This window comes from Ranitomeya imitator, chromosome 5 (genome assembly GCF_032444005.1).
Source record: "Ranitomeya imitator isolate aRanImi1 chromosome 5, aRanImi1.pri, whole genome shotgun sequence".
NCBI classification, from domain to species: Eukaryota; Metazoa; Chordata; class Amphibia; order Anura; family Dendrobatidae; genus Ranitomeya; species Ranitomeya imitator.
In genome coordinates, this window is record NC_091286.1 from 217,925,024 (window position 1) to 217,938,885 (window position 13,862).

At 39.0% G+C, this 13,862-nt stretch overlaps 1 protein-coding gene across 1 annotated transcript in view; it reads right to left on the reverse strand.

Moving 5' to 3' along the window:
* Positions 1-9,101: 9,101 nt before the first annotated feature.
* Positions 9,102-13,862, reverse strand: part of SAMD5 (sterile alpha motif domain containing 5) — a 101,440-nt gene continuing 96,679 nt past the window's right edge. The window contains exon 2 of the mRNA XM_069767950.1: positions 9,102-10,526. Coding sequence (XP_069624051.1) covers positions 10,341-10,526 — 186 coding nt within the window. The 3' untranslated portion in view covers positions 9,102-10,340. The remainder of the gene's footprint in view (positions 10,527-13,862) is intronic.

Sequence of the window (13,862 nt, forward strand, 5' to 3'; positions counted from 1 at the left end):
GGCCAGTAAACTCGCCTGACAATAACCCCAGAGAGAATCTATGGCGTATTGACAAGAGGAAGATGAGAGACACCAGACCCCACAATGCAGATGAGCTGAAGGCTGCTATCAAAGCAAGCTGGGCTTCCATAACACTTCAGCAGTGCCAAAGGCTGATCACCTCCATGCCACGCTGCATTGATGCAGTAATTGATGCAAAAGTAGCCCGACCAAGTATTGAGTGCATTTACTGAACATACGTTTCAGTAGGCCAACATTTCGGATTATAAAATCATTTTTTCATTGACTGTAAGCCATAATCAACAACATTAACCCCTTCATGACCCCAGCTTTTTTCAGTTTTGCGTTTTCGTTTTTTGCTCCCCTCCTTCCCAGAGCCATAACTTTTTATTTTTCTGTCAATATGGCCACGTTAGGGCTTATTTTTTGTGGGACAAGTTGTGCTTTTGAACAACCTCATTGTTTTTAGCATGTCGTGTACTTGAAAACGGGAAAAAAATTCCAAGTGCTGTGAAATTGCAAAAAAAGTGCAATCCCACACTTGTTTTTTATTTAGCTTTTTTACTAGGTTCACTAAATGCTAACACTGACCTGCCATTTTGATTCTCCAGGAGGTCATTACGAGTTCACAGACACCAAACATGTCTAGGTTTTTATCATATGCATAAACGTAACCTCAAGCACTCATCCGTGAGGAAATTCTTTATTAATGGAATTCACAGCCGAAAATAATTACAGAAAAAAACTTTTCCCAACATTTCGGGACTACTTCTGGCCTTTTTCAAGGGTATTTTTCTACATGAAAACATAAATATACAGAATATATAAATCCATCAGATAGTCGTATGACATAATCATGTTATACATACGGCGAAAACCAATGGAAAAAAAAACATAACATACTTGCTTGTGAATTCACCTAAAGCAAAGGAAACCAAACTTATCCTCATTAAAAAGCCAGTATATTAATAGAGGATTTCCAAGAGGCAAAAGAAAAGAAAGAAAGATATGACAAATTAACTCTTCAAATGACAGGGGAGAAAACCAAACACCACTTGTCGGAGACAGGTGCCAGAGAGTAATGATAAAACATGATGTTTATTTATCGGCTATAACCCTGATACTAATCCTAGAGATCGCAAGGCTTTAAAAACATAACAAAACATAATAAAAACCGCCAACCACTGTACCTGCCGATTCCCCTACTTACAGGTACGCTATTGCGGGCACATGTCAGCTGTTCAAAACAGCTGACATGTCCTGGCTTTGATGCGGACTCACTGCCGGAGTCCACATCAAGGCGGGGGATCTGACCTAAGACGGGATTCGTCCGAGGTCAGAAAGGGGTTAAACAGAAATAAACACTTGAAATACATCATTCTGTTTGTAATGACTCTATATAATATATGAGTTTCACTTTTTGAATTGAAGAACTTAAAAAAAAATTAATTTTTTATGATATTCTAATTTTTTGAGATGCAGCTATAGGTCTCACATAAAATCCCTGTGCTTTTTCTGTAGAATCCATATGGAATAAAACAACAACAAAAAAATCAACTTTCATTTGTCTCCATTTGAAAACATAGTATAAGGGGTTTTATGCTCCTTTATGGCAATACTATTATAGCTCCACAAATAAGTAAGACATTACACAGTCATACGCATGAGCTCTAAACCTATTTATATGGTATATTTCTATTAAATCCTTTTTAAACCTTTGTTAATCTTTCTCGATTTCTATACCATTACAATTCCAGAAACACAGCTTTAACAGATTTCCCAATATTTGTTCTCAAACCTGCTCCGGGATTTTCATCTTCCTTCGTAGGCATATAGGTTTGTAATTTTATACGAATGACTTAAGATACCTCATCACTTTTTAATTATATCAGGAAGCTCTTCTTTAGTTTAGACAGGCTCTTATCACATTAAAGCAGTTAATCAATAATAGTGACATGCTTGTCAGGTTCAGCGGAAAGAATGTCAACACATGTCAAGAAAACTTCAGTCAAAGATACAACTATAGATAATAATTCAGAAAATATCTGCATCCTACAATAGCCCCCCAAATACCGTATCCTCTTGGGGACTTATGACCTTTCATTAGAATCATTGTGTGTATATTTGCTTGTTACATTTACGTGGTGGCCAAATAAGAATGTAGATAAGTCCAATAAGGAATGGGCCACAATTTCCACTTAGTTGCTTACAATATCTGGGTAGAGGAAAGAAATATATCTTGGTACCGTGTTAGCCAGTAGATAGAAAAATATTTAGAATTGAGAGTCCTCAGTGGTTGATACCTTTTAATGGCTAACTGAAAAGATGGTAACAAATTGCAAGCTTTCGAGACTACATACGTCTCTTCATCAGGCAAAGTGTCTTTGCCTGATGAAGAGACGTATGTAGTCTCGAAAGCTTGCAATTTGTTACCATCTTTTCAGTTAGCCATTAAAAGGTATCAACCACTGAGGACTCTCAATTCTAAATATTTTAATATCTGGGTAGGAAAGTTTCCTACAATCTTCCGAGTATATCAGGACACAACTGTTATTTTACAATTATAGTAAGGCCAAGTTACTATGCATTTTAGTTTCTTCCATCATGTTCTTCTTAATTGTTGGACAGCAATGACTGGCAACAAATCCAGGAGCAAACATGATTGCTCATCACTGGGCTAGAAGCTTCATAATGTCAGCAGAGGTCTCACAATGGACCCCTCATCTACAGTAAGTATCTTCCTCTTTGGTTTAATAGTTTGCCTGTCAGTATAATATTTTGCAAGCAATAATGCAAACACATAAAGTACAATAAAGTTTAATGAGATATAATAAACTTCCTCACTCAATGTAAAAAAAAACAACTTTTTTAAATTTAATATTAAAGTGTAAATTTCATTTCAGGAGAAGGCAGAGACCATCGTCGCCCCCACAAGTGTCAATGCTTGCTTTTGTCTCTGTTCACTGGGTAATCCTCTTACAACGCACACTGACAGTGCGCTGCTCTGTTGTCGGCTTGATAGTTCTGATCAGAGCTGGTGAGAGAGTGCACTGGCAGTGTGCAGATCGTGCGGTGACAGGAATCTACTGAGCATACATCAGAATTGATAGCTTACGTATGCTCTGTAGGGCAAGGACTAGCCTAGCCCCTGAAACGGATGCTACTGATAACGCTTCATTTCAGGGAGCAGGCAGTGGCTGTGGCAGTGTCCGCAGCCTCTGCCGCTTGGTCACGCTTCTTTTGAGTATCACAGCAAGCACTATGATTCTCAATCTAAGAGTAGAAGGAAGTAGTGGTTAGATATTGTGGTTAGGGAAGGATAGCAGCCTTTTAATTAAAATATATTAAAGTTAATTAAAGTATATTAGAGAATAAATTAGATTATGGTATTAAATAGACAGGCAATCAAAATGAAAATGAATTTGTGTTTCGGATCTCCCCTTTGATAAAAAAAAGAAGAACGTTATTGCTCTTGGAATGAGGCCAGATAAAAATGACCTTTTATTTATATGAACCCTATATTTTTTTTTTTACAAAAGTACTAATACATACCAAAACTACATGTGTTTTATATTTTCATATTTGTACTACAGAATTAACTTATTGTTACTGCACAGCAAACGGCAGCTAAGAAAAACGTTGCAATTGCTATTTTATTTCATTTCTCCATAAAATAAAATCTAATGAATAAATTCTATGTGCCTCAAAATTATGTCATTGCAAAATACATGTTGCTCTTGCAAAAATGATATCCCATCTAGCCAGATCAACAGAAACATAAAAAAGTTATGACTTTTCAGATGTAACAGTGAAAAAATGATAACAAATTACCTCCTCCTACGTATCTAAAACACATGCAGGAAGGGAATTTGTCACCAGGTTTTTGCTAACTCATCTGAGAGCAGCATAAACATAGAATCATAGAATGTTAGAGTTTGAAGGGACCTCCAGGGTCATCGTGTCCAACCCTCTGCTCAATGCAGGATCTGCTAAACCATCTCAGACATATGTCTGTCCAACCTCTGTTTGAAGACTTTAATTGAAGGAAAACTCACCACCTCTCGTGGCAGCCTGTTTCACTCATTGATCACCAACACTGTCAAAAACATTTTATAATATCTAATCTGAATCTTTTACCTTTCATTTTCATTCCATTTCTTCTTGTGTTTCCATGTGTAAATGAGAATAAGGGTTATCCCTCTACACTGTGACATCCCTTCAGATATTTGTAGACAGCTATAAAGTCTCTTCTTAGCCTTCTTTTTTGCAAGCTAAACATGCCCTGATACTTTAACCGTTCCTCATAGGACATCCTTTGCAGTACACTTACTATCCTGGTAGCTCTTCTCTGAACTTTCTCCAGTTTTTCAATGCCTCTTTTAAAAGGAGGTGCTCAGAACTAGACACACTATTCCAGATGAGGTCTGACCAAGGAGGAGTAGAGGGGGATAATTACTTCACGTGATTTAGACTCTATGCTTCTTTTAATACATCCCAAAACTGTGTTTGCCTTTTGCTGCTGCATCACACTGTTGACTCATGTGCAGTCTGTGATCTATTAGTATACCCAAGTCTTTTTCACACGTGTTGCTGCTTAGTTCTATTCCTCCCATTTTGCAGATGTTATTTTCGGTTTTCTTGCCAGATGTAGAATATTGCATTTCTCCCTGTTAAATATGATTCTATTAGTCCTTGCCCATTGTTCAAGCTTATCTAGATCCTTCCGAATCCTTTCTCTGTCTTCTCTAGTGTTAGCTATCCCTCCTAGATTTGCATCATCAGTAAATTTGTTTACCTTCAGTTCCCTTATCTCGATCATTTATAAAAATGTTGAACAACACTGGGTCCAGGACAGAGCCTTGGGGTACTCCACTTTGAAATACTCTTTCAATTGGATGTGCAACCATTTATTATCACTCTTTGAGTCCGATCACTTAGCCAGTTATGAATCCACCTAACCGTAGCATTGTCAATCCCATACTTGTTCATTTTTTCAATAAGGATAGTATGAGATAATTTATCAAATGCTTTGCTGAAGTTGAGATATACTATATCTACCACATTTCTCCGACGCACCCAGTCAGTGATTCTATCATAGAAGGAAATTATATTAATCTGGTATGACTTCTTTGCCACAAACTTATGCTGGCTCAGGTTAATTACTGTATCTTATACAAGTAATTACATACATGCTGCTCTATAATTTGTTCAAAGATCTTTTCTGGTAAATAAAGTAAGGCCCACTGGCCTGTAATTTCCTGGCTCCATCTTCTTTCCTTTTCTGAATATAGGGACAACATTTTCCCTTCTCCAACCTTCTGGGAGTTCTCCAGAAATTTTCAAATCTTCTAGTTAGTGGTTCTGCAATGTCCTCTGATAACTCTTTCAGTACTCTAGAATGTAATTAATCTGGACCAGGAGATTTAAGTTCCCTCACCATTTCTCTGCTTATAGATAGTGTGGATTATTTTATTCCTTTGATAGCACTAATAAGATCAGTTGATGTTACAATTGCTTTCTTAGAGAACACAAATGCAAAACAGAAATGTAAAAGTTCAGCCTTCTCAACATCATGTTTGACCACTTCATCCGTTTCATCCTGTAAAAGTCCTAAAACATCTTTAACTTTTCTTTTGCTATTGACATATCCCAAAATCATGTAGGAAAAGAGACCCTGATTCCAGCAATGCATCACTTAGTTTCCTTGGTGCAGCAGTAGTGACACAGTCAGAGTTTTTAGATATATCTTGGATCAGAGTTCAGAAACCCCACCCACACCAGGCTCTATATGTACAAAGTCAATAGGCAGTGAGCTGCTTATCACAAGAGGGAGTGGAGTTAAACTAGGTCTCATGTGCTGCTGTAGTCCAGCAGTGATAATATCCTGCCGATAAAGCCTTTATTGTATTGCATAGCAAAACCTGCTGACAGATTCTGTTTTAAGGAGTTAATGATTGAATTCCATGTAAAGACATGTAGAATATGGTAATACACTATAAATACAGCATCATAACATGAATTACGTGGCTCAATTCACTAATCAGAAGAGAATGTGACCTGGGTTATGATGTGTGCAATTAAAATCAATTTGTCGCTGCAGCATTGTTGTCATAAACAAATATAGACTTGGTAAAATAATAATCTGAGCAAAAACAAACATCTGAATTATTCCAATGTATTTGCAATGTCATTGTTAAAACCACTTATTTCATATTCTTTTGAGAGGCTGTTCCTAACATTATGTAGCTTTACCCTGTAATGCTAAATGCAGTCTCGGGAGCACGTCTGATATCTCCTTCACATTTGAAGTGACAGGCATTCCCAGCTCTTAGATATAATGACATTTCAGAAAGCACACGGGATTTGGGGAGGAAAGTATAGAATTGGAATCGGGCTAAGAGCTGGTGATGGGAAAAAAACATCCACATGACATCAAAGTTCATTCTACGAGTAAATTCTAAGGCAAATTTCTAAAACAGATTTGTCATGTATGTGGAAGAAGGTTGGTTTTGGCTGTAGACAGTGACCTTAACGCTTTATCTCACTGAAAGATGGTGCTGTAACAAGGGCAGACTTGGTATAGCTCTATAAAATAAAACTTGACTCCATATGAAGGAGCAAACAATGAATGGAGTGGAGGCTATGCATTAGCACCTACACTTCATTCACGACAAGGCTGAAGAGCCCCATTCTCAGGGTTCCAAAGGAGCCCAAATTTCAAATTCACTGTGGGTTTCAGCCATCTGTCCCCAGGGAGTAAGGCAGGATAGGTAATAACTTGACTTTTTTGGGTAGAACCATGAGCCATGAGACACGTCTCGTGACAAAAGACACAATTAGGTCACTGAAGCATAATGATAAAAAATAGGGTCACAATGTTGTTGTAACAATCAATTTTCAAAATAATCCAAATGATTTAGATTTTTGTGACTTGCTTGTTGCAGCAGCCTGTGGGTCAATTACTCTGCCACGTAGAAGTGACATGGGGCACTCTTTGGCTACTTGATGTGTGTCATGGCCAACGTTTCCATTTCCATGTAGCCCAGTCTAAATGTACCTAATGTGACAGTGACATTTCAGGTGCCTGTAGTCATTTTTTCAAAACCTGTCTGTCCATATATGGATACAGATTGCACATTTGTCTATGTAGAAGAGGACATAATAGGGTGCAGTTGACTAATTAAAGGGAATCTGTCATGTTTCCAAATGCTATTACCTGTAGATATGGGGTTAATTTGCAGATTAATAGCAGTATGGCCGCCGCACTGAGAGCCCGGCTACTGGGAGGAAATGAACTCTATTCTTCCCGTTAGCCTCTGGCTTTCAGTCATAGAGGCGCTCAGTACGGTAAGCGGTGGTTATAACCACTCAATGGCAGTGACTGACAGCAGGCTCAGCACTGTTGTACTGCTGGGAGAGATAAAGTCAATTTCCTCCAGTTAGCCAGCTTTAGAATACTATTAACCTGTGGATTGACCCCACATAGGCAGTTTACTAGCGATTTTTTTTTTACATAAGAGGTAAACCATATGGACACAAACAAAATAATTGTGTTGTGTTGCATATCTTTATATTATGGAGAGATGTGACATAGTAACATAATAATATTATTAACATTATTTTATTTGCTGCAGTGTTTTGCCATAAAATAACAACCCAGTTGTTTTGCTGAAGGACTACTAGTGCACTCCAGGGGAGGTCTGGACTCAGCCGAATCAATGATTTAATTCTGGAAACCTAACAGTAAAATGTTCCTGGGAGCAACTCTGGAATTTCCCTGGAAGCCACATTCCTTGGCATCATTAATCAGCTGATCCTGCAACAAGGTGGCTCAGTGGTGAATACTGCTGCCTTGGGGCACTGGGGATGTGTATCCAAATCTGGTTGGGCCATCATGGAAGTATAGATTTACACTTCCCACATTCAAAAAGCTCCTGCTGCAGCTCACGTGTACATAAGGAAAAGTACGGGCCAGATCATTCCGTACATTCTGTACACAATGTGCAGAATATGGTGGCTTTAGTAAAACCTGTTTGTCAGATCACTAACACAAGAAGGCCCAAATTTTCATATGAAACATAAGTTTTGTCAATCTTCTGCTATTCTTCCTGGAAATGTTCAATGTAATGTACAAGTGTGTTTTACTATTCTTCTTCTCAATAGGGCATGTATGGGGCAGGGTGAGGTGCTGAACGCAACATCATTACCGGCAAATGATTGAGATTTACTGCTGTTTAGCCATGTAAATGTCACTAGCAAACGGCAGTTATACTGTGCGACTGGCAGTGAGTATAGACCGGTTCCCATCAAACCTCCTGCGACATGATTATGGGGTGTAGATGGTTTGTCATGGTAGCTAGGACCCCATGGATGCCGCATTAGCCCTCCTCTGGCTGGACTTCTGAGAACATTCTTTTGACTATAGTATATATTGCAATACAGCAGCTTTGCAGAAAACACAACAAAACATCACACGTTCAAGTCCCTAAGGTAAATGTCAAAAGAAAAAAAAATAAATAAAATGACCTCCATTTAAAAAAAAAAAAATTATATTAATAAATAAGCATATTTGGTTTTGTTACATCCATAAAAGTCTGATCTAATAAAAAATATAACATGAATGAACCCATATGGTAAATGCTATAAATAGAAAAAATTGAAATGCAGGAATTGCCTTTTTTAAGTCCCTGAAATCTCCTAAAGAAATGCAATAGAAAGAGATCAAAACGTCATTTGTTCCCCAAAATAGTATTAATAAAAATGACAGTTCCACACACAAAAAACAAGACCACACAGCTCCATCAACAGAATTTTTTATTTTTACAAGTCATGGCAACACAAACCAAAAATTGGTTGTTAGGGCTAGCAGAATGCACCGAGTATAGATAGGTAGCTACAAGGTGCATTCGCAGCCCAGGGTCCACTGTGCAGAGATATCTGCTGCAAGTAATGGCGGATAACCTCTAAGCTCACAAGTGGGTTAAGCTTCACTCCGTATGAACTGGAAGCGATCTCTGTTGCCTCACAGAGTCGTGCTGTGCACAAAACTATTACCCTAACTAAGGGTTGTGCATGCTCTGGAACTATTCTGTGCTAACCGCACACATGAAGGAACCAGATGCTAAGCCAAGGCTAATTGCCCCCACTGACGCTAGCTGCCTGCCTGAGTGTACAGTCCCAAAGCTACAGCCTCACACCACATATGTATAGAGTGGTATAGTATCCACTGGCATAAGCCAAACACATTTGATACTAGTGCATGGCTGTGCGGCCATGCAAACCTTTTATAGTTGCAGCTCTACAGGACCTTCCTGGTGGACCAATAGGAGCTGCAACAGGGCCTGAGCGTATGACCCCCGACCTCCAATGAGAGCTCCTCCCGTGGGCATGCTCAGTGCGTGAAAAGCAGGACTTAGTGGCTGCTGACCAGTGCTGGCTACAAGGGCAGAGCCTGGAAAGGCAACAGTAACCATTCGCACAGTATCAGGCTGAGCCAGACGCTGGGACCGATGTATCTGCTGAGCAGGTTCTACTGCTGCTGGAGGAGAATGGGAGAATGCAGCAGACATGGCTCGAGATTCCCCCTGTGCAGCCGCGGGAACTCAACACCTAACATTGGTTTTACAAATTTTAAAATTTTATTCACTACTCATAAAGAAAAAATAATACACAAGTTTGGTATTATCAGCGTAATATTGACATGCAAAATCATGTCGCCATTTTTACTGCACAATGAACACTGTAAAAACAACACCGAAAACAATGGCAAAATTGGGTTATTTTTTCAAACAAAATTCACCACAGTTGAATTTTTTTCTCTCTGTTTCGAGCACACTGTATGGTGAAGTAAGGGTATGTGAACACGTTGCGGATTTTCCTGAGGATCTGCAGCAGATTGGATGCTGCGGAATCACAGCAGTTTTCCATCCTGTTCACAGTACCATGTAAACCTATAGAAAACCAAATCCACAGTGCACTTGCTGCGGGAAATACTGCACGGAAACGCTGCGTTGCATTTTCTGCAGCATGTCAATTCTTTGTGCGGATTCCGCCGTGTTTTACACCTACTGCTCAATAGGAATCCACAAATGTTAAAACGCAGGTGAAATCCACACAAAAAACGCTGGAAAACGTGATTTATCTGAGTTCTTGAAAGTCTGGGAGTCATTGCCACGGCCAAAAGCTCCAATGTCCACGGTGCTAAAGCGACAGTCCACATCTGCTATTGCCATGAGCACTACAGAAAAATATTTTTGCAGTTGAAGTAGTCAGATCCAGATCTGGCGGGTTTAGTAATCTGTATGTGCTTTCCATCCACCGCTCCCAAACAGTTGGGGAAATTACACACTCTCCAGAATTTTCCGGCAATTTCCATCCACATGTCCACGGTGGGTAGGGGGATAAATTAATCCCAGAGAACGTTCCACAAAGCCTGGCAGGTGTCCGCAACTATTCCAGACAAGGTAGAAATTCCAAGCCGATACTGAAAGTGGAGCGATGATAAGCGCTCTCAGGTAGCCATGAATCTGAAAGAAAAAAAGAAAAAAAAAATAAGAAAAATTCTATTTATGGTGGTGTTTAGCTAAAGACATAAAGGAAAATACAAAGAATACATGGCAGGGCAATAATAATTATGACAGGCTTTTGTTTAGAATTATTACGTCCCTTAGTGTGACCAGGAGATGTTCCTCTGCAGGAATTGCTCTATGGAGCTGGGTGTCCTGTCTCCTGATGGCTCCTTGGACACGACAAAGCAAATCCTGAAAAGTCCGGCTCTCCCGGAGTTCAATAATGGGGTGTCTCCAAAAACACAGACGCCATGTCCTTCTCTGTCTTTCTCGATTTCTTTGTTACTCCCAAGCAAAAGCACAGGCAAGAAACAGCTTGATACGTAATTCCAGGTTGAAATAAAAGCTCTCCATGCGAAGATCCATCATGACACAGGATACAGTAGCAAACTGTGAAGATTTCAATAGTCCAAGGGTCTATATAAAGATATCCCATAATAAACGCCCTCTGTAGTCCCATTGGCGGTGTCTGGTTATCTAGATTTTTCTCCTGTTAAATTTTCCAGCATGCGCACAGAAAACGCAAACGCATGCAAGACGCATGAAAAAGCGTGTAAACGTTGTGTTTTTTTAATGCATGCATTACATTATGCGTCTAAAAAAACGCTGAGTTTACACGCGTTTGCATGCAGTTTATCGTGCGTTTCAGGTTGCAGATTAAATGCTGCCGATTGCAACACAAATGTGAAACTAGCCTTAAAATGACAAATCATTTCCGCAAAAAGCAAGCCCTCGTGTGGCTATGTTAAGGGAAAACTAATAAATGTATGGCAGGAAGAGTTTAATAATAAGTCAGGGATTTATAACAGCCTTGTATCTTCTCTTCCTGCTTATGAAAAAAAGCCACAAAATGAATATAATAGAACATTTTCTGGCATTTTAGATGCCCAAAGTCATGAGTTTTTCATATGTAATACATGGCATGTCATCACTTACATGAGAAAAAGTATATAAAACAAATAATAAAATGCAAGCAGAGCATTATAGAGCTAATGGAAAGCAAATGTTAACTGTTGAAAACAACAAATGAGTTCTTACCAAGGACAATTACAACTTTCTGCATACGTAAGCTCTTACACGGTGCAATAAATAACAATTTCTGTCATTCTAAAATATATTAATGGACAAAGCTCCCATGGCCTAAAAGTAATCACATTACAAAAGATACATTTTAGCACAACCAACAAAAAGCCATTTGAGAATCATTGCAGAAAATATTTATTTTTACTTGGGGAAACAGGACCTGTAATAATGCCCAGGACGCTTATTGTGAATTATATTGGGATGTTGCTCATTAGTCTCTAAAGGAAGCGGATATAAAACACCAGAAGAAATTGCTAAGGGAATGGTTTGCTGTGAAGATAAGAGTATACAGTATATGGATTCTTAGAACTAATGTAACTGCATGAAAAACAGATTTAAAGCTTTCTGTATCCTAATTTCTATTAAAGCGATTACATTTACGGACACCTTAAAGGCAAAGCAAAGTGCTAATATTAAAGATGTAGCAGTATGACAATTGAATCACTAAATTTATAGGGGCTGATTAATAAAGATCAGCGTTGCACATTGCACATGCCAGTGTGAATGAAGGTCTCGCTGGAGACTGATGTGCCCAATTCATTTAGATGTGTGCCACATCTAATCAGTTGCGTGCGCCTCCATGCACCTCGTCAGAAATGCCACTCTAGTCTAGGACTGGAGTAATACTTCTGGCATAAGAAATGCCAGGCACTTTTGCTGATGTTGATGGGTGGGTAGTCATGGCGGTCCTGCCCCACCTCAAACCATTTTGGCAGAGATGATGTAAATTGGCGTGAAAACACCACGTTGCACGTTGTGCAAAAATTTTGCAAATTTTGACAGTGTTTTTGTGCCAATTTTTTTTTTTATCGCCTGCATTAATATATTGGAGATCATACATACGAGATCCTTTAAGGCTAGATCAGCACAATTAATTGGACAATATGCAATCGATACAGTACAGTACATGTGAACACATCCTTAAAGCTGTCAGATATAGGAATTCGACCCTAAGTGAGAAGTGGGAAAAGGAAGCCACTCTGAGCTCCCTGAGGTTTATGAACCTCTTATTAGAAGAGGAGAAAAATACATTAGTTACCTTGGGGGAAAACCTTAATGAACAAATAGAAAAAACTAAAAAGTTTTCAGCAGAAACGGATTTTGCATCAAAGAAGATCACCCTACAGAACTCCATTAAACGCTATCAGTTTCATCTGAAAGAGAGGAAACATCGAAACTTTGTTAGAGACCTACAAGAGTTCAAGGAAAATAAGGCATATCAACTTCCTTCTAAAAGACATCCTGTAAGAATTTTTGAAACAGATATTTCCTCAACGGACACTGACCTTTCGGATTCAGATACATGCCCAAAAAACACGAAAGGAAGGCAGAGAGGGCGAGGCAATCAGAGGGGACGCCCTAACGATAGGACAGGAAGCACACGTTTTTTAGATCGGGATTACTTCCTACGAAACAGACCAAATCCGAACAACAACTAAAACCTTTTTTGGCCCCCAAAGTGATTAATCTCTCCTCTAGAAAATTAAGTGATTTAGAGACACAAATCTTGAACAAAGGCCTCAATTTTGTGCCTACATCAGATTTTTTCAATTGTTTGAAAGCATAAACGATCTGCACCTCTTTACAAGGAAACTAAAGTGGAAAAAATTCTTTGCAAAAGAGGATAAACGAATTTGTAAGGAAATGGACATCCCAGATTCTCTTCTGGGTGATGTCAGATTCCTTTATGGTTTGGCGGAATCCACTCCTGAACAATGTGGTGAGGGACCTTTTACTGAGTTGAAAAATAAAAGTAAAAAAATGCCCCCAGCACAAAGTGATTTATCCACCATTGACATTTTTGTGGAGTTGGTAACCAGAGATCTGGAGAAATTGGAAACTGGAACCAAAAATGGGAGGTACAATTTATCCAGATCTGAGGTAGAAGTCTTGAAAATGTTGGAAAAAGATACCAGCATTATAATTAACTCTCCGTCAGGGGCAACTGATCTGACAGGCGCAGCTCACTTAGTTTCATTTCTCTATTTTCAATGGTTTGTCTGGGAAACACCATCCTCCCAGTACCTTCCTATCTTTAGAAACCTGAGAAGCCTCTTGTGCTGCAGAGCTGCAGGAGATCAGATATCAGTGTTTTGGCTTCTCAGGCTCATTGCCCCTGAATGCGTCACACCTTTGACGGTTAGAATTTGCTGTTTTTATTCATCCCAATTGTTTTTTTAGCTTGTTTTATGAATAGCGTGTGCTAAATTT